This window comes from Gorilla gorilla, chromosome 16 (genome assembly GCF_029281585.2).
Source record: "Gorilla gorilla gorilla isolate KB3781 chromosome 16, NHGRI_mGorGor1-v2.1_pri, whole genome shotgun sequence".
NCBI classification, from domain to species: domain Eukaryota; kingdom Metazoa; phylum Chordata; class Mammalia; order Primates; family Hominidae; genus Gorilla; species Gorilla gorilla.
In genome coordinates this window covers 68,589,759-68,612,807 of record NC_073240.2, presented here as the reverse complement: position 1 = coordinate 68,612,807, position 23,049 = coordinate 68,589,759, and the positions used below count along the sequence as shown (strand labels likewise).

Genomic DNA, 23,049 nt, shown 5'->3' with positions numbered 1-23,049 from the left:
TGCGAGCTGCGCCTTGCCCGCTTCTCCTCCCACTGGCCGAGCCCGCGCTGCCTCCGTGCCCCGGGTGTGGCGTCCATTTGGGCTCCGGCTTGGGCTGGGGCTGCGCGGACGCGCCTCCTCCGCAAGCACATATCTTTTACTAGTTGAATTAACGGTAGTTTTCGTCAGTTAATTAGGTTTAATTTACATAATTAGTACAGTATAAAGAGGATTGGGGATAATCACGGGGTACGTAGCGCTTACTGTGTAAACACGTATTCTGAATTAAAAATCAGATGTAATTAAGGCGCGCAGGCCCTGTTTAGGCAGGGTTTTAATTGTAATGAATTTCTAATTAACACTCAATGATTGCCAAATGCAAAGGGCTGTAAAATTTTCTTGTAGTTTTGCTAATTTAGTGTTTACTTAATATCTGGATATTAATCCGACGGCCACATAGGGCAGAGCCTGGCGCGGCGGCGGCCCTGGCCCGAGGAAGTGAAGGAGGCTGGGCGGGGCCTGCCGGGCCCCAACCCGAGACCGAAAGTGAGGAGAAGGCGGGGGCCTTGGAGCCGGTGAGAAGGTGCTCAGAGCTCCGGGCCCACCTCACTCCTGTTGCGGACCAGAGACTGAGGCTGGAGAGCGTCCGGATTTGGCGGGAGGCCGTACCCTCTGGGTTTCCGCTGCCTGGACCAGGCTCTTTGGGATCATAAGTGAGACCAGCGCTCCTCACGGCAGGGGACTCCCTGTTCTCGGGAACATCAAATGGAGGGAGAACAATTGCGGTCCTGGTGGGCCCAGACCCGGTTCCGCTGCTGACTTCAGGAAGGGCCATGGACTTTGCCTGGGCCTGCATATCTGCATCTGTAGGATGGGCACATGGACCCCCACTTTGCAGGAGTGAAGGCGAGTGAAGGATTGATCCAGAGTCCAGGGGCTCATGAACACCTCTCTTCTAGAGTCCTGAAGATGGGTAGAGCTTGGTGGCCCTACTTAGGTTAGGACGCTTAAGCTTCTGGGGAGAGGGAGAGCTGGGAGGCCTTGGGAATGGTTTGAAGGTCTTGGGGCCGGGCTCTGCCCTCCTGAGGCTCTCTTGCACCTGGGGATGCAAGTTAGGCTGGCAGACACTAAGGAGGGAACCCTGGACCAGCCTTCTTTGCTCCAACCAGACAGAGAAGCCTCCCAGGCCTGAGCAGAGGTATTAGGAAAAGAAGAGCTGGGGCAACATAGATCCCATCTCTACCAAAAAAAAAAAAAAAAAAATTATATATATATAAAGAGAGAGAGAGAGAGAGAGAGAGCTGGGGCATGGTGGTGCTCAGCTGTGGCCCCAGCTACTTGGGAGACTGAGGCAGGAGGATCACTTGAGCCCAGGAGAGGGAGGCTGCAGTGAGCTATGATTGCACCACTGCACTCCAGCCTAGGCAAGACAAGGAGACCCTGCCTGCCTGTAGAAAAAAAAAATCTTTTTAAGTAAAAGAGGGTGGCTGAGCATCTCCAGCTAGCCCCAGGTTTTCCCATGAGTATCCTTCTCTCCCGAATCTCAAGCTTGGGTCCCTGCCTGCATCCTGGCTGGTCCCAGGGGTGAGGGGCTCCCCTCCTATCAGCTTCAGCTTAGCCACAGCCTCTTTCCAAGGTCCTCTCAGCATGGGGGAGACTGTGTGGACACTTAGAAGTTTCCAATGAACCCATGGAAACACATTGAGAAAACTCAGTGTCACCGGAGGCTTCCACCCCACAGAGCAGGCTGCCTTACCTCCCTCCCTGCATACACCCCTCCTGAGCCTCCTCTAAGCTTGCCTTCATGCCAGCCCTCATCCCCCTCTGTCCATGGCTGTTTTATTTTCATCACTGGATTGTTCGTGGGTTAATATTTCCCGGTCACTTTTTTGTGTTTCTGTCTCTCCCACGGGAATGTTGTGTCTGCAGTTGCATACCCAGGGCCTGGCACTTAGTAGGTACTCAGCATGTTTGGCAAATGAAATGAGCATTTGAGAATGAGGGTTGTGAGCCCCAGACCAGGTCCCACTTGACTTGCTGGCCACAGTTATTGGTCCTGTTGGGGTCTAGTGGACAATGTGGTTCTTCAAGAGAAGGTTCTCTGCTCCCCGGTGATGTTTAGGTCTTGGGATTCCCACCCTCCACACAGACTCAAAGTCATCCAGGCAGAGACCTCCAAAACACTTGTTCTTGGGAGGTGGGGAGCTGCTGACAGGCTTGCCAAGCTTTCCCTGGTTGCAAGGGGCTTCCCCAGGGGTTCCTCCATCAGCATCATGGAGAAAGGGCTGGAAAGAAAATAGGCTCTGGAGCCAGCAAGACTTGCACTGTTTGAGTCTCCAAACCCACAACTGTAACGTATTCATATGGGCTTCACAGGGACACAGGGATGTCATAATTTTTATTTTTATTTTTTGAAATGGAATCTCACTCTGTCACCCAGGCTGGAGTGCAGTGGTATGATCCTGGCTCACTGCAACCTCTGTCTCCTGTGTTCAAGCAATTTTCCTGTCTCAGCCTTCCAAGTAGCTGGGATTACAGGTGCCCTCCACCACGCTGAGCTGATTTTTGTATTTTTAGTAGAGATGGAGTTTCACTATGTTGGCCAGGCTGTTCTCGAACTCCTGGCCTCAAGCAATCCACCCAACTTGGCCTCTCAAAGTGCTGGGATTACAGCCATGAGCCATGGCACCTGGCCTGATGTCACAATGATGAACTAAGGTGCTGGGAATATGGAACACAGCCAGGGCTGGAACTAGAGTAAGGTACCTTGGGTGAAAAACTTAAGAAGTCACTCAGTCTCGGGGGTCCTGTAAGTCCTCCCTCTAGTCCCAGCCCTGCACAAATCACATGGCAGAGTAGGCACTCAGCACATGTGAGCTGCTCCTTCTCTGACAGCCTCCAGTCACTTCAAGATGGCTGCCTAAACATTGGTGGAGTCCGGTCTGCTTGCTGGGACAGTTTGAGGCATTTCTGAGGCCAGGTTCTGGGGTGTGGGAAAACCATAGGATGCCACATCAGTCAGAGGAAGGACTTGAATTCTGGGCATGTCACACAATTCCCCAGTCTCCCCGACTCCACCGACCCCAAGGGAACCTGAGTTGAGATATCATGCACATACCATATACTCCATCCACTTATGGTCTACAACTCAATGATTTTCTTTTGTAATTCACAGAGTTGTGCAACCATCACCCCATCAATGCTTGAATATTTCCAGCACTCCAAAGAGAAACTCTGTAATTATTAGTTATCACCCCTCATTTCCCTACTTCCCTCCAGCCCTAGGCAGCTACCGGTCTACTTTCTGTTCTACAGATTTGCTTCCTGTGGACATTTCTTATAAATGGAATAATATAATATTGGTCTTTTGTGACTCGCTTCTTTCACTTGGTGTAATGTTTTCAAGGTTCACCCATGTTGTAGCATGTATTGGTACTTCATTCCTTTTTATTGCCAAATACTATTCCATCATATGGATATACCACGTTGTTTATCCATTCATCCATCAATAGATATTTGGGTTCTTCCCTCTTTTTGGCGATTATGAATGATGCTGCTATAAGCATTCATGCACAAATTTTTGTGTGGTCGCATATTTTAATTTCTCTTGGGTATATACCGAAGTGTGGAATTGCTGGGTGATACCATAACTCTATAGTTAAGCTTGTAAAGAAATGCCAGATTACTTTTCTAAAGAATAGCACCATTTTACATTCACATCAGCAATGGATGAGGGTTCTGATCTTTCCACATTCTCAAAAACACTTGTTATTATTTGTCTTTTTTATTACAGCCCTCCTGGTGGGTATGAAATAGTACTTTATTGTGGTTTTGATTTGCATTTCCCTGATAAAATGATGTTAAACATCTTTTATGTGCTTATTAGTCATTCGCTGAGAAATGTCTATTAATATCATTTCCCTATTTTTTCAACTGGGTTATTTGTAATTTTATTATTGAGTTGTAAGCGTTCTTTATATATTCTAGTATAAGTCCCTTATCAGATGCATGATTTGAAAGTAACTTCTCCCATTCTAGGAGTTGTCTTTTTACTCATAGTATTTTCTTAGTGATGTCCTTTTCAATTTTGATGGCATCCAATTTATTATATTTTTTTTTTTTTGGCTGCTTGTGCTTTGGCTTCATATCTAAGAAGGCTGTGCTGTGAGAGTTACTTCTATATTTTCCTCCAAGAATTTTTATAGTTTTAGCTCTTTACTTTTAGTCTATGATTAACCCATCTATTTGGAGGTAACATTTGTGTATGATGTGAGGTAGGGATCCAAATTCATTCTTTTGCATGTGGACATCCAGTTGCCTTAGCACTATTTGCTGAAAGATTATTCTCTCTCCTTTAAATTGTCTTGACCCCTTGCTGGCTTTTCTGGTCTGGAGAAATGAGTATCCTCCCTCCCCCAGGAGAGATGGTACCAGCTTTGCTGGGATTTTTAGTGAACAAGCAGACGGCCCCCACTGGGGCAGGGAGACTCCCCAGGACTTCTCTGAAACCTCAGCAAGGCCCAGCATAGGTGCTAGAGACACCATGAATTCATCAAATTCTTAGTACCTCTTGTGTGTCATGAGCTGAGGACACAGTAGGGGATTAAGGCAAGCTAGTTCCTGCTCTCTAGAGTTTACAGTCCAGCAGGGAGATGGACAAGAAAGATTACTATAATTCCAAGTGGTGACAATTGCTGTGAAAAAGAAATAAAGCAGGGTATGGGGTTGGAGAGGGACAGGATTAGGGCTGGGGGTGGCAGTGGTGTAGGAGGAGGCCACTTTTCTATTTCTATTGACACCAGCTAAGGAACTTGGGTCCCCACTGTGCACCAGACACTGTGCTGCACTCTTGGCATCTCTCATCTCATTTTGTTTTCCTAAGAATCTTATGATGCCAACATACCCATTTCACAGCTGAGGAAGCTGAGGTTCAGAGAGGTGAAGTGATTTGCCCAAAGCCACACAGCCAGGAAGTAGTAGCCCTAAAACTCAAATCCAGACCTGCCTGAAGTGAAAGTTGTTTCTTCAGCAACAGCTGCCTCCCTGTAAGATGCAGGCTGTGTTCTACTAGGACTCTCACTCCAGTAAGGGGGACAGAACACCTCCTCGCAGTCACTCCACCCAGGCTGGTGTGCAGCAGTGGCACATGCCCTATGAATCTCATGCATCAAAATGTAGAGGGTGAAGTGAATCACCACTGGGTGGGGGAGGAGGAAGGGGAGAAGCCTCAACAATATTTGCTGGAGAATGTTGGTCCCCGAGCATCACCGTGAGCTGCCACTGCATCACAGAGGAAGGAGGCCCCATTTCTCCTGAGGAAGGAATATTTAAGAAGTGGGGAGTCACTAGGACTTCAGTGGTTGTATGCGGGTCTGTGTGTATGTGCAGCAGCAGTGCCTGGTGGGAGGAAGGGGCCAGAAACCAGCCCTTTAGAAGTGTTTTGTGCTTATCACGGTCAGTAGCAGGGATGATTTAATAATGACATCAACAACATCCACTACTATAATTACCCCACTCTGCCACTGAGGAAACTGAGGCTCAGAGAGGTTAGGCATCTTGCCTAGGGTCACACAGTGAGTCAATGGAGGACCCAAGACTTGAACCCAGGTCTGTGTAACTCCAAGCCCATGCCCTTCATAGCTACATTCTTTTTTTTTTTCCTCTTTTTTTTTTTTTTTGAGACAGAGTTTCACTCTTGTTGCCCAGGCTGGAATGCAATGGCATGATCTTGGCTCACTGCAACCTCTGCCTCCCAGGTTTGAGCGATTCTCCTGCCTCAACCTCCCGAGCAGCTGGGATTACAGGCATAAACCACCACGCCTGGCTAATTTTGTATTTTTAGTAGAGACGGGGTTTCTCCATGTTGGTCAGGCTGGTCTCGAACTTCCGACCTCAGGTGATCCGCCTGCCTTGGCCTCCCAAAGTGCTGGCATTACAAGCGTGAGCCACTGCACCCAGCCTTCATAGCTACACTCTTCTGCCTCCCCCACAGGATTGCCAAAAAAGACTGAGGAGGCCGTGGGGTAGAAAAGAGGGGTTCCATTTGGGTATTAGGAGACTTGCATTGAATCCCGCCTCTCCCACTGCCTTGCTGGGACTCTGACCAAGAGATTTAACATTTTCTAAAACAAATTATTATTATTACAAAATAATATATGTTTACTGAGTTACATTTGAAAAATACAGAGTAATAGAGAGAAAATGAAAGAGCAGCCACAATCTCATCAGATGTTTTTATAAACATCTTCTTCCCAGCTGGGTGCAATGGCTCACGCCTGTAATTCCAGCACTTTGAGAGGCTGAAGTGAGAGGATTGCTTGAGGCCAGGGGTTTGAGACCAACCTGGACAACACAGTGAGCCCTCATCTCTACAAAAACTTTAAAAATAAGCCGTGCATGGTGGTGCATGCCTGTAGTCCCAGCTACTTGGGAGGCTGAAGGGGAAAGATCACTTGAGCTCAGGAGGCTGAGGCTACAGTGAGCCGAGATCGCGCCACTGCACTCAGCATGCGTGACAGAGCGAGGCCCCATCTCAAATAAATAAGTAAGTAAATAACTTGTACCTAGATGGCTGGAGGCAGGCAGGGGCAGGTCCCTGAAGTTCCTGAAGCCCCTCCCACCCTGCCTTCCCCTTCATTTATTTAACCTCTGTTTCTCGAGCGTCTCCTGAATGCCAGGCCCTGAGCCAGCTCCTGCCTTCGTGGGGCTCTCACTGAGGTAAGGCAGACAGATGATGTAAGAAAACACAGAAGGACAATATAGAGAAGTCAGGCAGTGACAAAGGAGCTCCAGGGAGACGGTAGCCTGCGGGCTGGGCTCCTGTGGGTGGGCCAGATCAGGTTGGGTATTGGAAAAGGCCTCCCCGTAGGAATTGCATTTCAGCTGAATCTTGGAGGATGAACAGAAATTAGGCAGGAGGCAGAGGATGGGAGGAAGGTGTCCCAGGCTGAGGGAACAGCCTATGCTATGGCTCAGAGGCAGAGAGGGCTCTGGACATTCAGGGAGCAGAGCGTCACCCCCTGTGATGGGAACAGGGACTGGAAGACAGAGAGGTGGGGATGACCCTGCTGCCTGCTGCCCTTGCAGGGGAGCTGGGAGACCAATGAGACCAGTGTGAAGGCAGTTTGCCACGTGCAACTCATATTACAAGACAAATAGGATTTCTTTTCTATCTCAAAACTTTATCCCCATACTTCTGCCCTCATTATTGCTCCCAGTGTTTGCCCTGTTGCTCTCCCTACAACCCCTCTTCCCCAAAGCGGGAAGAAAAGATAAAAAGAGCAAATTCCTGGGAAGGACCAGCAGCACAGTTTGACTGGATGCTTTTAACTAAGTCTGCAGGCAGGAGAGACTTTTTATCCCTTGCAAGTTAATGCAAACTGTTAGGGAGATAAATAAATGACAGAGCTGCCGATGGACTGTTGGGCTTATAGGAGGGACATTTGTCTCACTTTAGAAGAAGGACCTGGAGGGCTCAGCTCCATCGACTCGTTCATTGTGCTGTTATCTGCCAGAGAGGTGGTGACACCACAGCAATTAAGACAAACTTGAGTCTATAAGTTCGCGCCTGCAATCTCGTGGCTTCAAAACAAGACAAATGATACCGCCAAGGGAGGAAACAAAGTCTTTTTCAGACTCTGTCCAAAGTCACAGCGAATATTTGTGGTTGTTCAGCAGAAAATTTGTCATTATGAGGTCTGGGCTCTGCTGCCTCCCTGCCCCGCATAATAATCCATTCCTGTGGCTCGTGCCAGCCCAGGCTGTCTCAGGGGCTCCACCCACTACCAGCTACAGCCGGCCCTGCCTGCCCACTAGTTGAAGAGCATCTCTGGTGGGTCGAGGATGTGATTTCTGCCAAGGCGGAAAGGAGTCATGACAAAGCCGGCAAGCGCCACGGCAGCCTTGCTCTGCCATGGAAGCCACTGACCTCGTCCCACTTCCTATATGAGCAGCCAGCACCCACCAAGGACCAGGCTCAGGGCAGACATCCTGAGCTGTTTACTGCTTCCCCTGGCCTGGCTCCCCCTGCAGACCTCTTTGCTCCTCCTCCCTATTCCTGACCCCACATCACCACGCCTATTGCCTTTGCCACAGCACCCTGGAGCTGATGCCAGCCTCAGCCTCCTCCTTTGGCCTCTCACCTGCGCTTGGATTGAACTGCTTCCTCTGGCCTCATGAAGTGAAAACACCCGATCCCCCAAAGTAGGAGCTGGGACCCGGTCCAGGTGCAGTCCTGGGGGTCCACCTGGCCCCAGGAATGGAGTTGGGCTGCTGTGAGCCATCGGTGCAGCTCCCCTCTCCACGCCCTTCTGCCCACCTGCTGGGCACTACCTCCCTCCCTCACCCTGGGACTTGGGGCCGTCTTTCCCTCCCTCCATCCTCCCTCTATGCCCCTCTTTCTCATGGACATTTCTGTGACTGAGAACACGGTTCCCATTCTGGTTTTCCTTTTTTTTTTGAGACAGGGTCTCACTCTGTCGCCCATGCTGCATTGCAGTGGCGCAATCACAGCTCACTGCACCCTCCCCCTCCCAGGCTCAGGTGATCCTCCCACCCCAGCCTCCTGAGTAGCTGGGACTACGGCATGTGCCACCACGCCTGGCTAATTTTTGTAGAGACAGGGTTTTGCCATGTTGCCCAGGCTGGCCTCAAACTCCTGAGCTCAAGTGATCTGCCTGCCCCAGCCTCCCGAAGTGCTGGGATTACAGGCGAGAGCCACCGTGCCCGGCCAGGCTCCCATTCTAATAGGGGCCAGACTTAGCTAAAGGTTGAAGCTCCAAGGAGGAGTTTGGGCAGCAGTCAGGGGGACGGAAGGTATCTTTGAGGTGGCATCATGGCCCTCTCTGGGCTCCATCCCATGTGGAAGCCGCTGTCCAGTCCCTTCTGAACCACCCTGTGGGGCCCCAGGGGCTGCCAGCCTGCAGACCCAGCATCATCCCGAGGCTTCACCTGGAGGTTCCACTGGCCTGAGTGTGCAGACACCTGGAAGCATATGCCTCCCCAAAGATGCGGGTCTGTTCAGGCAGGGCACCCGCAGCTTCCCTCAGTGAGGCTGTACCATGATTTCACCTCACTGGCCTGACCACCCCCCTAACTGGGCTGGGCCTTGGGTAGGGGCTCTGGGTCACACTGCTTTGGACCACAAGGTCCCCGCCACATCTGGAGAAGAGGGTTCCACCTCTCCTTCCTCTGCCCCAACGGACCTGTTGGAACATCTCCAAAGCCCTGGGATTCTGTATCCTGCATTCCCCACATGTGAAAACCAAAGACAGAAGCAGGGACGATGGGCTGAGTGTGAGGGGGCTTCCTGGCCTTCAAGCCAGAGACCTAGAAGCAGAGGAGGCACCTGCCTGTCATTGTGAACTGGGGCTCCGTGAGGATCCTCATGTCCCGGAAACACTTCCTTCTAGGCTCCCCTGAAGGTCTGAGAGGCCTGAGGCTGCCTCCAGTGAGGGTTTGGTCTCTCAGAAGCTCCAGTTAGAAAGTGAGTGGGCAGTATTGAGGATTGGAGCAAGAGATTCAAGCGGGACAGTGACAGGTCCCAAGGGCCTCAGGTCTGAGGGCCCCATCTCTGTACCCTACCTTCCCTCCCTCCTACCGTCCCACACCACAGGCACCCTCCCTGTGCAGGCCCTGGGCCAGGTCCTGGGATAGAGGTGAGTTAGCCTCATCCCTGCCCTCAAAGGGCTCACAGTCTATATCCAGAGAAGGAAATAAAGAAGCTGCCAGCTGGGCGTGGTGGCTCATGACTGTAATCCCAGCACTTTGGGAGGCTGAGGCGGGCAGATCACTTGAGGTCAGGTGTTCAAGACCAGCCTGACCAACATGGTGAAACCCCGTCTCTACTAAAAATACACAAATTAGCTGGGCGTGGTGGTGCATGCCTGTAATCCCAGCTACTCGGGAGGCTGAGGGAGGAGAATCGCTTGAACCTGGGAGGCAGAGGTTGTGAGCTGAGAGTGCACCATTGCACTCCAGCCTGGACAACAAGAGCGAAACTCTGTCTCAAAAAAAAAAAAAAAAAAAAAAGGCAGCAAAGAGGAGGTGCCGTTTGAGAGGGGCCTGAAAGGAAGAATAGGAATTAGCCACATGGATGGGGTGACGGTGGGCGGGGGTGGCTTTCCAGCAGGGAAAGAGCTCATGCTGCCTAGGCCAGTCTCAGGCACTGCAGTGTTCTAGGTCTTAGCCTTCCCGCGACCTCTGAGGGCAGGGGCAGCTTGGCCTCTGGCCCCCAACGGTGACTAGAGGAATCACTTCAACAGGCCAAAGAGGGACCTGCCTCCGGCCAGAGGGGTCTTAGCAGGAGAACCCCTCAGGGGTCACTCAGCTCCCCATCTTCTCGACTTCAAGGCAGAGGGGAATTTATAGTTGGGGGCTGCCCCAAAGTAGGGGCCCTTGACAGGGGGTCATGAGTGAGTAGGCTCCAGGGTCTCCACAAACCCTAGAGTTGTGAACAAAATTCTGCGCGTGCATGCATGTGGGTGATGTAATTTGGGGGCAAGGATGCTCACAGGATGAACCCAAATGGTGAGAACTCTGCTCTGGGACATCAGGACTGGGAGCAGCTCCAGGACACCGTGAGATCAACCCCTACATTGACAGATGAGGAAACAGACTCAGACAGGAGACGTGCTTTGTTCAAGATCACCCTGAAAGTTGGTCTCCAGGCCAAAGCATGCGTCTGGAGCAGTGTTTCTCAGTGCTGTTGTGGGGCGCTCTGCACCTGTATCCCTGGGGAGCTGGTCAAAGAGATCCTTGGCCCGTTCCCAAAGGTACTAACATTATCTTGGCAAACCAGAGTTTGGGAGCCTCTGTGCTAGAGGACAGGGCATGTGTGTGTGTGTACATGTGTGCACATGTGTGCTGTGTGTGTGGAGTTGACTATCAGAGCCGTGACTAAGAGCGGGGCTCTGGGTCCCAAACAGTGCTTTGCTACTTGTTGGGTGACCTTGGGTAAGTCACCTGGCCTCTCTGTGTTTCAGTTTCTTCATCTGTAAAATGGGCAGAATAATCATATCACCATCTACCTCCTGGGATCATGGTGGGGATTAAACGAATTGATACAGTGAGCCCTAAGCACACTGCCCAGCAAGGTACCTGCTCACTTTTCCTACCGCCCTTGACTTGGGATTTGGGGCTGACAGGTTTGCTGGATGAATCTTCTCAAAATAAGGATACGCTTTAGTCTGGGTGGTGGCTGATTCACATTCCAAGGTAGTCAGCCCCGTGTGGGAGCCCCTGAGCTTTCCCCACTCTCTGAGCGCCTCTTCCTGAGAAAGTCCATCATGTACACTGCCCGCAGTTCTCCCTGCCCTGAGCACTGGGCCAGGGTCTTCCTGGCCGGGGTCCCATCCAATTCTGTGACCATCCTAACCCCAGGGAAATGGCAGGTGCTCAGAGAAAGCTGGGAGCCTGTGCCTTGAAAAGCATTACTAAAAAGATGATGAGCCGACTCTGCCCTGGGAAGCACATGATGCCTCACATAGGGTGCCCTTCCATGGGGCACTGGACTGCACATGGGCTGGGAGTCACAGCTCCACAATTTTGGCCATTTGACCCACACACATTTATTGTGCAGAGCCGAGGCCCTGTTCTTTGTACTGGGGATACAGTGTGAAAAAGACTAGAATTTCTGCCCTTGTGGAGACCCCATTCTAATGAAGGGCAGAAGAGGAAGGAGACAGAAGAGAAAATAAGTAAAATTAGTGATGTGTCACACAGTTCTGAATGCAGTAGAGGAAAATGGTGCAAGCAATGGGCACAGGCGGCCCCAGGGCAGGTGCGGGAGGGGTGCGATTTTAGAGTGGTTAAGTAGGTTTCACTGAGATGCCATTTGAGCTGAGACCTGAACGGTATAGAGGTGAGCCATGTGGATGCATGAGGGAAGCATGCTCCAGGCACCAAATGCAAAGGCCTACATTAGCTGGCATAATACTAGCTGCTAGTAACATATAAAACCCCAATCAAAATAATTGATCCCTAGCTCACTATTTTTATTTATTTTTGAGACAGGGTCTCACTGTCATTCAGGCTGGAGTGCGGTGGTGCCATCACGGCTCATTTAGTCTCAACCTCCTGAGCTCAAGAGATCCTCCCACCTCAGCCTCTCAAGTAGCTGGGACCACAAGCATGCACCACCACACCCTGCTAATTTTTTAAGTTTTGGTAGAGACAGGGTCTCACTATGTTGGCTAAGGCTGGTCTTGAACTCGGGCTGAAGCAATCCTCCCCCCTCAACCTCCCAAAGTGTTGGGGTTACAGGTGAGAGCCATTGTGCCTGGCTCCAAACTCACCCTTTATAATAGCACCAATCCCACCCATGAGATGGAAGCCCAGCTGGGCAGTGGCTCCCTAGCAACGCAGTACCCTGTGGAGGGAGTGTGAACCTTCCATGGCTAGACGTCTCTGCTGTGACCCTGGGTGGTTATGTGCCCGGATGTTCAAGGAGCAGCAAGAAGACCAACTGGCTGGAGTCAAGAGAGAATTTTGGGTGATGGAACCAATATTCTTTGAAGGCAAAGACAGCAGAACTGGATGTGGGTGTGAAAAGGGAGTCAAAGCCATGTCCTGGCATTTTGGGGAGTGCCAAATGGCTTGGGCACTGGGAGGATGGAGATGCCATTTACTGACACAGGAAAGCAGTAGGAGGAGGTCTGGGTGGGGTGGGGGATTAGGAATTTGCTTCTGGACATGTTGAGATGCTGTTCAGACCTTCAAGTGGAATCCTGAGACCCTTGGAGCCTCAACTCCTCACCTGCAAAATGGGGGTAGCCAGGCTTACCTGGCATGTGGCTGAGGGGACTTCCTGAGAGGTGAGAGGTGGCAGGTGTGGGGTCAAGGGCAGTGAGGGGCAGGGGTGGGGCTGGGGTGGAGAAGGGCCTCTCAGAACAGCCCACTCCCTCCTCAGCCACGCAGGTCAGGTGGATGTGTCTGGCAGTCCAGTAAGGAGCTCATGGCGGGGGCCTGAGATCCGGGCCTACTCCTTGCCATGGGACCCATCCCAATGCCTCCATGCTTCTGTTTCTCATCTGACAGTGGAGCTGGGCTGTGGGCCTCAGCACAACTGCGAGGAGCTAGCAGGAGGCTTGCAGGTGCCTGGGCAGGCAGCAGGCACTGTCACACACATCCCTGCTGAAGTGGAGATCCTACCTGCCCCCAGCCCTGGGGGGTCACAGACCCCCTGGACCACACAACTCTTATGGCAGAGGCTGTCACAAAGCATTAATACTTTTATTCCCATCAGTGATGCTGACGGGCCTGACCCTTTATAGAGAAAAACATTAGGAAAACAGAAGTGGGCAGGGGCCCTGGGAGCCTCCATTCTCAATGCCCCACCCTTTACCTCTCTGCCAGCATCAGCGCCTTCAAACCAGAAGGTATGGGGATGGCCTGGTGGGGTGGGCCACACGTGGGGCTCCCCGGGCAAGGCCACCTGCTGACAGAGGTGAAGGTGAGGGCAGGGAAGCCAGGGCCCAGCAAAGCTCTTCTGGCGCAGGCAGCATACGGAGAGGGGCGACGGGTGGGTTGTTCTCCTTGGTTACTGGTCCTGGGTCTTCAGTGCCCTGCGGCAGCCTCACGGGGGCCCCTGCTGGCTCCGCCTCTCCTCCAGCGCCCGGCACACCCACATGGACACCACGGCGGCATTTCCGTCATTGAACTGCACGATGAACGGGTGGCCCTGCGGGGAAGAGGAGGAGGCTGTGACAGGCAGTCCTTGGACTCCCGCGCTCATTGTACTTTCCAGGGCCTGCCCTCAGCCTGGATCTGATCTCTTTCCCCAGTAACCCTGTGAGGTAACGAGGGAGGCTATCAGCTCCATTTCACGGCCTAGATAATTGAGGCCCAGGGACGAGCAGTGACATACTGGTAGTCAGCACCAAGCGTCTGGATTGCTGGCTGGCACATCTCAGACTCTGCCACCTCTTCCTGAGGCTCGCACTAGCCTGGAAGGTGCTTAAGGGCGAGGCCCTGTCTTCGCTGCACACTCTGCCTGGCCCTTCCTCTGCCCAGCATCACTCGCACGGCCAGTCAGCCAAGGCCTGGCACTGTGTTGCCAGCTTTCCGGTTCAGTTGCTGCCCAGAGACCAAAGAATCATCTCGTCAGAGGCTATGTCAATCCCTTTTAGCTTTCTCCTTTGTCTACAGCTCTCCTATAAAAAGAAGTCACCACCTGCAATTGGAGGGAAGGCAAACATGTCAGGGGAAGGGGGGAGGGGGAGGAATGTGCTGGGCTGTGCACAGGATCTCTGGGTTCCTGGTGAGAAGTTCCATTGGGGGCTGGACTCTGGAGGGGCCGGCCCTATTGCCCTGTGGCCTGCCTCTGGTTCTAATCCACTTATCACACAGGCAGACCAGATTCTATTTAGCCAGTTCTCTTCTCTGCTGTCCTGAAGCACCAAGATTTACATCCACAATCTTAGGGCCTCCTGGGAATTCCCAGGGAAGGTCAGAAAAAAGCAGGGACAACCCCAGGGTTACCAGGCCACAGTCAGAGGTGAAAGGAAAAGTGAAAAGCCTTCTTTTTCTTCCTCTTCACCAAGTGGCTTCCTCTCCTACCCAAAACTGTGCAGCCTGCATGGTGAGACTTGGGGAGCCATAGCGAGGAGAGAGAATGGGGGAGATGAGGGCGCCCTGTGCCTGCCCCCAGCTCTTCTCCCTCCCCGTCCAGCGGCCGCTTCCTCGCTCCCCCCAGCTCTCCTCCCTCCAGCTTCCTCAGCCCCTCTTGGGCCTGTCCTCCACCTGCACAGGCTGGGCTTTCAGGGTTGCTTTCCCAGCACACCCCAGACTTGACTGCAGCCCTAGAGAGGCTGCTTAAAGAGCCGCACGGCCTCGCCACGAGCTCATCACAAAGCCAGGAGGGATGTGGACCCTGGCTGTCCCAACCTCAGTGCCTGCAGGGGCTGTCAAGGACCAGGCCTGGGTAGAGCAGGGGACGGCATGGCCCCTGTGGACCACAGGTCAGACCTGTGAGGGATAGGGGAATGCTCAGGCCGCCTCATCCTAGGCTGATGCAGTGCCCGCCCCCAACCTTTTCAGTCGAGGTTGGGAAACCTGCCCTGGGGACACCCTGCGTGGGTCTATCTCAGAGGCACACAGAGCACTGTCAGAGCTGCGAGGAGGAGGAGGAAACTCAGCTTCGAAGATGCCAAGGCACCCAACCCCAGGCAGGGACCCGCTGAGACTGGGGTGGAGCTAGGCCTGGAGCCCAGCTGGGTACTTCCCATAATCTGCTCATAGCACTCTGGGAGGCTCCTGACACACCTGCAGGACCCCTAAGGGCACAGCGGCCATGGAGGCCAGGCTGGGTGTGGCCCTGTGGGTGGCAGAGGTTTGGTCTGGGGCCTGAGCAGGAGAGGCCCAGGAAGGACTGGATTTTGGCTTCCACGTGTTCTCCTCCCCATATATATGCCCACCCCATGGCTGCTTCCCCAAATCGCTGCCTAGACAGAGGAAATCCTTCCCAAAGTCCAAGCGTGCACACTTCCTCTCAGGAGGCTCAGGAGGGGCGACCTCATGCCCTTCTAAAGAACAAAGGGAGAAGCTGCGCTCACGAGTGACGGGCCCCTCCCCCCACGCCCGGGGTAACACAGTGTCACTTTCCCAGAATGCCGGGTGACTTTGGGGCCCATATGCTCCATCTCTGTTATCATCTGTTCCAGAACAAGCAGAGCGGAACTGCAGGAGGGAGCGTAGAGGCGTTCCTCCACATTCCAGAAGGGCGGATGGCCGCACTGCAGGGAGGCAGTTTGCCCAAGTGCCCTGGTAGGCGAGGGGAGAGGGCTGCTCGGCTGCAGCCATACTCAGCTCCGGTGGAGATGCCAGCCTCTCCTGCCCTCCTCAGCTGGGAGGTGACCTCGTCTCCTGCTGCTGCTGAGGCATGTTGTATCCCTGATACTTTACCCCACCTGCAAGGGAAGCGACCTGGACCCACTGCCTTTGTCCCAAGCCACTGTTGATTGGTTTAGGGTGGTTGCCTGAAAGGGAGAATCACAGGGGACAGACATGGAGGGGACCCAGCGTCCTAGGCTGTGCACTGTGGACTTGGTAGCTGCTGGCAGCTGTTCACCACCATTTGACTGGACACACAGAGAAAGCCAGTGTGCAGGACCCGAGAGCAGGAGGTGCTGTCCAGAGGCAGGCGGAGGGGGTGGGGGGTCGTGACGGCACTGGAGACCCTGGGGCCATTATACCCAGAGCCTGGCAGCGTCTCTGCCTGCAGGGTCCACATGCTCACAGGATCCTGTGAGGCACCTCACAGGCTGGGGCTGGTTTCTGTTATTTGCAGCCAAAGAAGTGTTAACTCACACAGGTGGGCACAATCACCTCCACTTTACTGATGGAGGCTGCAGGGTCACAGCTGACCTGCCTGAGCTCCCAGACATGGGACTGAACCACAAGTCTGTAACCCAAACCCACTGCCCTGGGCTCTTCCTGGATAGAGGAGGGAGAATCAATATTCAGATTGCAGTTCCCCCTCATCTTGTTTCTACCTTGGCGACTCAGGCCTGCCTAGCCAGAGGTGCAACCAGGGCTGCAGGCTGTAAGCCTAGACCATCCCAGTCTTGACCTCTATCAGCACTGTCCCCTGGACACACTGGGAGAGTCACTGACTCCCCCTCCTCCCATCAGCCCTGCATGGGATTCAGGGAAAATACACCATGACCCCCATGTTAGAGGAGAGGACACTGAGGCCCAGGGAGGGAAGATAGGGGTTAGGAGCTGGCACTGAGCTCATGTCTCCTGGTTTCTATTCTGGAGTATTCTCGGGGCTGGCCTGGCTCACCTGGGACCCTGGCAGGTGTGGCTCTCTCCTTCCTCCTAGACTGTAACTGACGCCCTTAACCCTGTGACATGCACAATGCAGGCATTCCTCATGAGTTTAGCAAGCAAACAAAATCTGATGGAGAATTTGGGAGGAAGCATGAAACTCACTTGGCCACCCAGAGGTGCCCGAGTTCCACACAGCCAGACGCCCTAGGCATCTTGGCAAGGCCAGACTCCTAAAGATGGATGGAGATAGCACACTAAATAATACCAAGTCCAGCTGGGAGGTGACCCCATCTCCTTCGTATTACTGATGAGGCACATTGTATCCGTGATGCTTTACACCACTCTGCAAGGGACTGACTTGGACAAGGAGTGCTGTGTGCTAGGCATTTGCCAAAGGTTTGTCCTGATGTGCCCACTGGCTCCCATGCTCACTGTGGCCCACACACAGCTATGCATCTCCATTGTGCTGAAGAGGAAACTGACACTCAGTGTGCAGAACTTGCCCAAGGGCAACCAACCAGGCAGTTGGGCTAGAACCAGAACATGGGTCTCCGATTCCAAACGCCTTGCTCTCCTGTGCCTGCAATCAGACAGCCAACCTCGAGGCTCCTTGCAGTCTCCAGCCCCTGCGGCTGGTTCCTCCCCTGGGCTTGGGTGAAACGTACATCCCTCCCAGGCAGAGGAATCCAGATGCAGGCAAGCTCTTGCAGCCCCATCAGGCTACAAGGAACAATGGAAGTGTGGCATGGTGCAGCTCCCTGGAACCCAGGCACCAATATAGATGCTCGTCAAGAGCATCTTCCACCCACGGTGACCGCCCCAGGCATCTAGGCCTCTGTCCTTCATGCAGAAAGCATGTTAGCACCATTTCTGCACAGCCATGTCTGTGGAACCTGGCAGTGCCAGGCTGGAGCTGCTGAAAGATCTTGCTGGCCTCATCACCAGGCAGTGAGAGCCACTCTCATTCCCTGGATTCTCTCAGGGCCAACTGCAACAATTAAACTGACAAGGGTTGAAGTTATAGTCCACAGACTTTGCCACAGAAGATGGAGACACAATGAAGGGAAAAGAACAGGGCTGCCAGAGGCAGGATGACTCCAAAAGTGGGACACAGGGGAGAGTCGGGGAGGTGCCGGCATCACCTGGGCAGACACCCTCACCAAAGGGGCTGAGAAGCACAATGAGGGACACTGGTGAAAATATCATAGTCATGAAGATGAATTGTGGTTGCTCACCGCTCCCTCCTCCACCTGGGCATTAGTCAGTGTGTCACTAGTTTGACTCTTCGCCTCTGTACTAACGTCCCTAATTCCTGGCCACATGTTCCACTGTGCTGAGATGCCTTCCTGATGGACTGACAGCAGGACACTCCCGGGCCCCTCCCACGTGGAGGCAGCGGGGCAGGGCTTGGTGTGCTCATCGTGTGGGCAAGAATGGAGGCTCCCAGCCTGCTGCAGTGTGTGGGTGCTGCCTGAGGCTTGTGGGGCTGGACTTCCAGTCCAGTGCTCATTTAATGACACCTCGCTGTCTGCCCTTAGTTGGGCTTTGAGCTTTTTCTGAAATAGGAATGTACCTATTTGGGGTCCCCATACTTTCATCTCTTTCTATAACTTTCTAGAGAATATAATGCATTTGAATAATTTAATAACTTGCTGGTGTGGCTGCAGGGCCTGGTGCAATGCCTGCATGTGGTAGGCCCTCATGAAAAGGTGACTTCTATATTCTGTATGTATACATCTACTCACTGAGCACTTGCTGTGTACAGGCATTGGCTGAATGCCTTACATCTGACCACAGCTCTCCTGAACCCTCCCAGCACCCCCATTTTATAAAGGAAACTAAAGCTCTAGGAAGCTTGATATTATGTGGCAAGGTCATGGAGAAAGTGGCAGAGTTAGAGTTTAAACCCAGGACACTCTTCTACCATGGAAGACACCACACTGCCTGCCTACTGGTGGTGTCTCTCTGGGGAGATGGCTCCTTAAGCTGTGGCTGCTCTAGACATTTGGTGGCTCTTTGGACCACAGGACTGCTCTGCCTCAGGGTGAGCACCAAGCACATCCTCTCCCACCAAGGATGCTGCATGGGATAGGAGGCCAAGGACTCATGAACCTGTTGAAGCAGTAAGCCTGGCCTAGTAAAGACTCCAACAAACTGCTGTTGGGACAGGGCAGCCCTGTGATCAGGTGACTGCCCTGTAAATGGTGATTTGAGAGGCTGAAGGGACCTCCACATGCCAACCCACTGCCCATCCCTTTGCCTTTCGTTGCTGGACCTGTGAGACTTGCTTGAAGGCTCTATTCATCTCCCTTTAGGATTCCAGCCCGCTTGGCTGTGATAACACTTCTGTCCCTTCTCACACTAATGGAGTGTTAGGACTAGATGGGATCTCACAGTCCAGCGGAGCTATAGGGTGTGAGGTGCTTTGGGGGCTCTGCAGCGGTTTCAAATTCTGTTAAGAAAATTTTTAGCTAGTTTTAAAAACCGATTTAAAAAAATAACATACACTCAACTACAGTCAAAGGGTTACAATGAATACTGGTGATCTGTTACCTTGTACTGTGGTGTTACTTTTTGCAGCTTTTAGAGTCCGCTTATTAGATCTGTGCATATTATTCAACTTCTTACATGGCAAGCGTGGGCTAGGAGGGCTGCTGTGGTGCACTGGTCATTTGAAAAAAGACGTCCACTTAGGACGTACACATGCATGTGTAAAGCTGTGTGAGTGCACCAGAGCCCACGTACACTGAGCCCCATCACGTACATCAGGGTGGGGGATGCAGTGTGGTCCATGGCTCTGAGTTTCTGATGGTGTCAGTTCCCATAAGGTTTGAGTACCATTTGTCTGACCAATATATTTACCATAAACGATTCATATGAACAATTGGTCATTGCTGTCAGTGGCTAACTGTAAAATAAAACATTTCTGCTATTCCTTTGTTAAGCATCTACATTGGTTTGATGGATGCCTAAGTTGGGAAGGCAACTTAGGTGAGTGAGGATTTCCTTGACACTGTGCTACTGAGACAATATACAGAAATAAGCTGTGTGTAGATATGAGATTGCCACTGGCCCTTGTGACCCTGGCTCTCAGAATTTTTTGTCCTTTAAGTCTCATGGATGACTTTAAAAAGAAGTGTCTACAATGGATACTAATACATTCATGCTAAAAAAAAAACCCACTTCTACATTAATATTGAAGTCTTGCATTAATTTTACATAATAAAACATGTTCCACTGTTAAAGTTTTAAAGCTACCAATCTAATCCCCGGAGAAAACTTCAGATTAGAGAAGTTAAATAATTTATGGGAGGATGCACAGATTTCCACTGTCTGCTGAATTGCTGACAAGTGGCAGGATAGTGGGCAGCCTGGTAATATTAATTACATGAGATAATAAATCATAACTATCCCTGGGGCCAACTCTTCCTTCCAGGCTGGGCGTGGCCAGGCTAATCAACAGGAATGGCCAGGGAAGGAGAGGACCTGATAAGTGACTCAGCAAGAGGAAGCCAAAGCATCACAATAACAATTCCCCCCACTGCCCCCCACTCTGCGTGGAGTGACAGCAAGGGCCCCTGGCTAAGAGTCGGTCAGCCCTCCCCTGGCCATCCCACTAGGGCCTCGCCTATAAAAGAGACAATACTAAAGAGTGGAGGGGGCCTCCCTTCCCCTGGCTTCATTCTATATGGAAGTACTGCTGCTGTTGTAACACTCCTGAGCCTTGTCCCCAGGGAGGGAGTGGCAACATTGGGTGGGTGGGCCCACGGGGCAGATCTGTCTGGCCTGCCATCTCATGCTGAGCCTCCAGGCAGGCTCTAAGCCTGCGGGAGGCCTGCAGTTTTCACCTCTGCGTAGCAAGGCCACTGGGGCCACACTTGTAAATACATCCTCCAATCCAGATTTGTATAGAAGTAAAGCTGATACTTTCTCTCCATCATTTCTGGATCTCATCTGTCAGCTGGTTTTGAACACAGGGCAGCTGTCTGCAGCTTCCTCACCCACACCAAATACCACCTGCTCTCTCTTCCTCCCGGAGTGGGTTGTAAGGACCAAATGAAGTCACCTGACCCTGGGGTGGTGCTTCACAGATATACTCTGGGCAGGTGAGGGTTATTCCTCCACACAGAGCACAGGTCCTGCACTTGAGGGCACAGGGGTGAGAGGAGGTGCTTGCACCAAAGATGTGGAGTCTTCCTGTCCACACAGCAAGCATACCTGGGCAAATGCCACGAATGCAGAGCTTTCCACACAAGGCATTTGTTCTGAGAACATGCTTTCTTGGCCTCTGATTTATTATTTTTATTATTTTTTTATTTTGAGACGGAGTCTCGCTTTGTCGCCCAGGCTGGAGGGCAGTGGCGCAATCTCGGCTCACTGCAACCTCCGCCTCCCAGGTTCAAGCAATTCTCCTGCCTCAGCCTCCTGAGTAGCTGGGATTACAGGTGCCCGCCACCACGCCCAGCTAATTTTTGTATTTTTAGTAGAGATGGGGTTTCACCGTGTTGGTCAGGCTGGTCTTGAACCCCTGACCTCGTGATGCACCTGCTTTGGCCTCCCAAAGTGCTGGGATTACAGGTATGAGCCACCGTGCCCGGCCGTCTTGGCCTCTGATTTCTAAAGCTTTTCCATGTTTGGGAGTGGGGGTTCCTTGCCAGCCCTTCATTTCCTTTTAAGACCTGGGAAGTGGTATGCAGCTGTGACATGTCATTTCAATCAAACTTCCTGAGTTTATTCTTCATAATTGCTATAGAAACAGATGTTTTCCCCCAAATATTGAATTATTAGCAGCAAATTGCTTACCTCTAGCCATCCTAGACAGTACGCAGGCTAAGGGGGTCAAGGAGCTCTCCACTTTTCATCTGAGCAGATCTATGTGTTTCTACACAGAGTAATAGGCCAGAAATGGACCATTGGGAGAAAAAAAATGTTTCCAGAGGTGTCTGTGAGTCATTCTAGGGCCTGTACTTACAGAGCAGCCGCAGGACCAGTGTTGTACGGTGTTGGATGGGGCACAGGACGACTCCAGTGGGCCATGGTGAGGTGGCTATACACTTGGGGTGCCGACACTCATGAGTCTGTCGGAGGAAGCTGATCCTTGTGAATGGCAGAATTGTGCCACCGGCCTGTTTAAAGGGGGCTGTGGTGGCTGCTCTGGCAGGGGCCTTGGATAGGACTGGGCAGGCTGTACAGTGGGGGATATGCTGGCTGCCTCCGGCAGTTTTGGGCCACGCAGATGCCCAGAGGGATCAGGAGGGAGGATGCCAGAGGAGAATGGACATCTGCTCCAGATGATACTGAGGACTCACCCCTGAAAGGTGGAGTCTGCAGCATGTCCACACCGTGAATATGGGGCCAGTGACAAGTGTCTAGATATTCAAGGTTTGTCTCTGGGGGTGATTGATGGCTGTGTGGTGATGGAGGTTTAAAGACACAATGCTCAGAAGGATGGATTCTCCCTTGTCCTCTGCTTTCCTTACCTCTTGAGTAAGAAAACATTTTAGGCCGGGCGTGGTGGCTCATGCCTGTAATTCCAGCACTTTGGGAGGCTGAAGCGGGTGGATCACCTGAGCTCAGGAGTTCGAGACCAGCCTGACCAATACGGTGAAACCCCGTCTCTACTAAAAATACAAAAATTATCCAGGTGTGGTGGCGCATGCCTGTAATCCTAGCTACTCCAGAGGCTGAGGCTGGAGAACTGCTTGAACCCAGGAGGCAGAGGTTGCAGTGAGCCGAGATCACGCCACTGCACTCTAGCCTGGGCCACAGGGTGAGACTCTGTCTCAAAAAAAAAGAACCAATGAAAGATGTGAATTCTCAAATTTAAAAAAACACAGTGATTTCCAAGTAAAATAAATATAAAATCTATACTTAGAAAAACTATAGTGAAAATGCAAGCACCAAAGAGAAACACATATTGCCTAGAAAGGGTAGCAATTTGGCAGTCAGGAGATTCTTACCACCAACAGTAGAAGTTAGAGGGCAACAGAATATCTCCAAGGTACTCAGGAGAAATTATCCACCTAAGCTTCTAAACCCAATTAAACTAACAATCAAGAGCTAGGGCAAAGGGAAGCTAATCCTAGAACAAAAACTCAAGACTGTTTTACCATTCACAGACCATACTGACACAACTCTTGATGTACTTCAGAAAGGAAAAGAAACCTCCAAAGGAATACAATCACAATGAGGAGTAACTGGCAAGCATGTGGATAAATCTGAACAAGCAGTAACTATATATAAAGCCACAACTGCAGTAGTGATTTTTAAGATCTAAAAACAAGGGGACAATGAAATTCT

The 23,049-nt window shown here is 51.9% G+C and overlaps 1 protein-coding gene across 6 annotated transcripts in view; it reads right to left on the bottom strand.

The window, feature by feature from the left end:
• Window positions 1-13,188: 13,188 nt before the first annotated feature.
• The window catches only part of MAP2K5 (mitogen-activated protein kinase kinase 5), a 264,622-nt gene continuing 254,761 nt past the window's right edge, over window positions 13,189-23,049 (bottom strand). For all 6 annotated transcript variants that reach the window (XM_055362709.2, XM_004056378.5, XM_004056379.5 and 3 more), the window contains one exon: window positions 13,189-13,657. In XM_055362709.2, coding sequence (XP_055218684.1) covers window positions 13,553-13,657 — 105 coding nt within the window. In that variant the 3' untranslated portion in view covers window positions 13,189-13,552. The remainder of the gene's footprint in view (window positions 13,658-23,049) is intronic.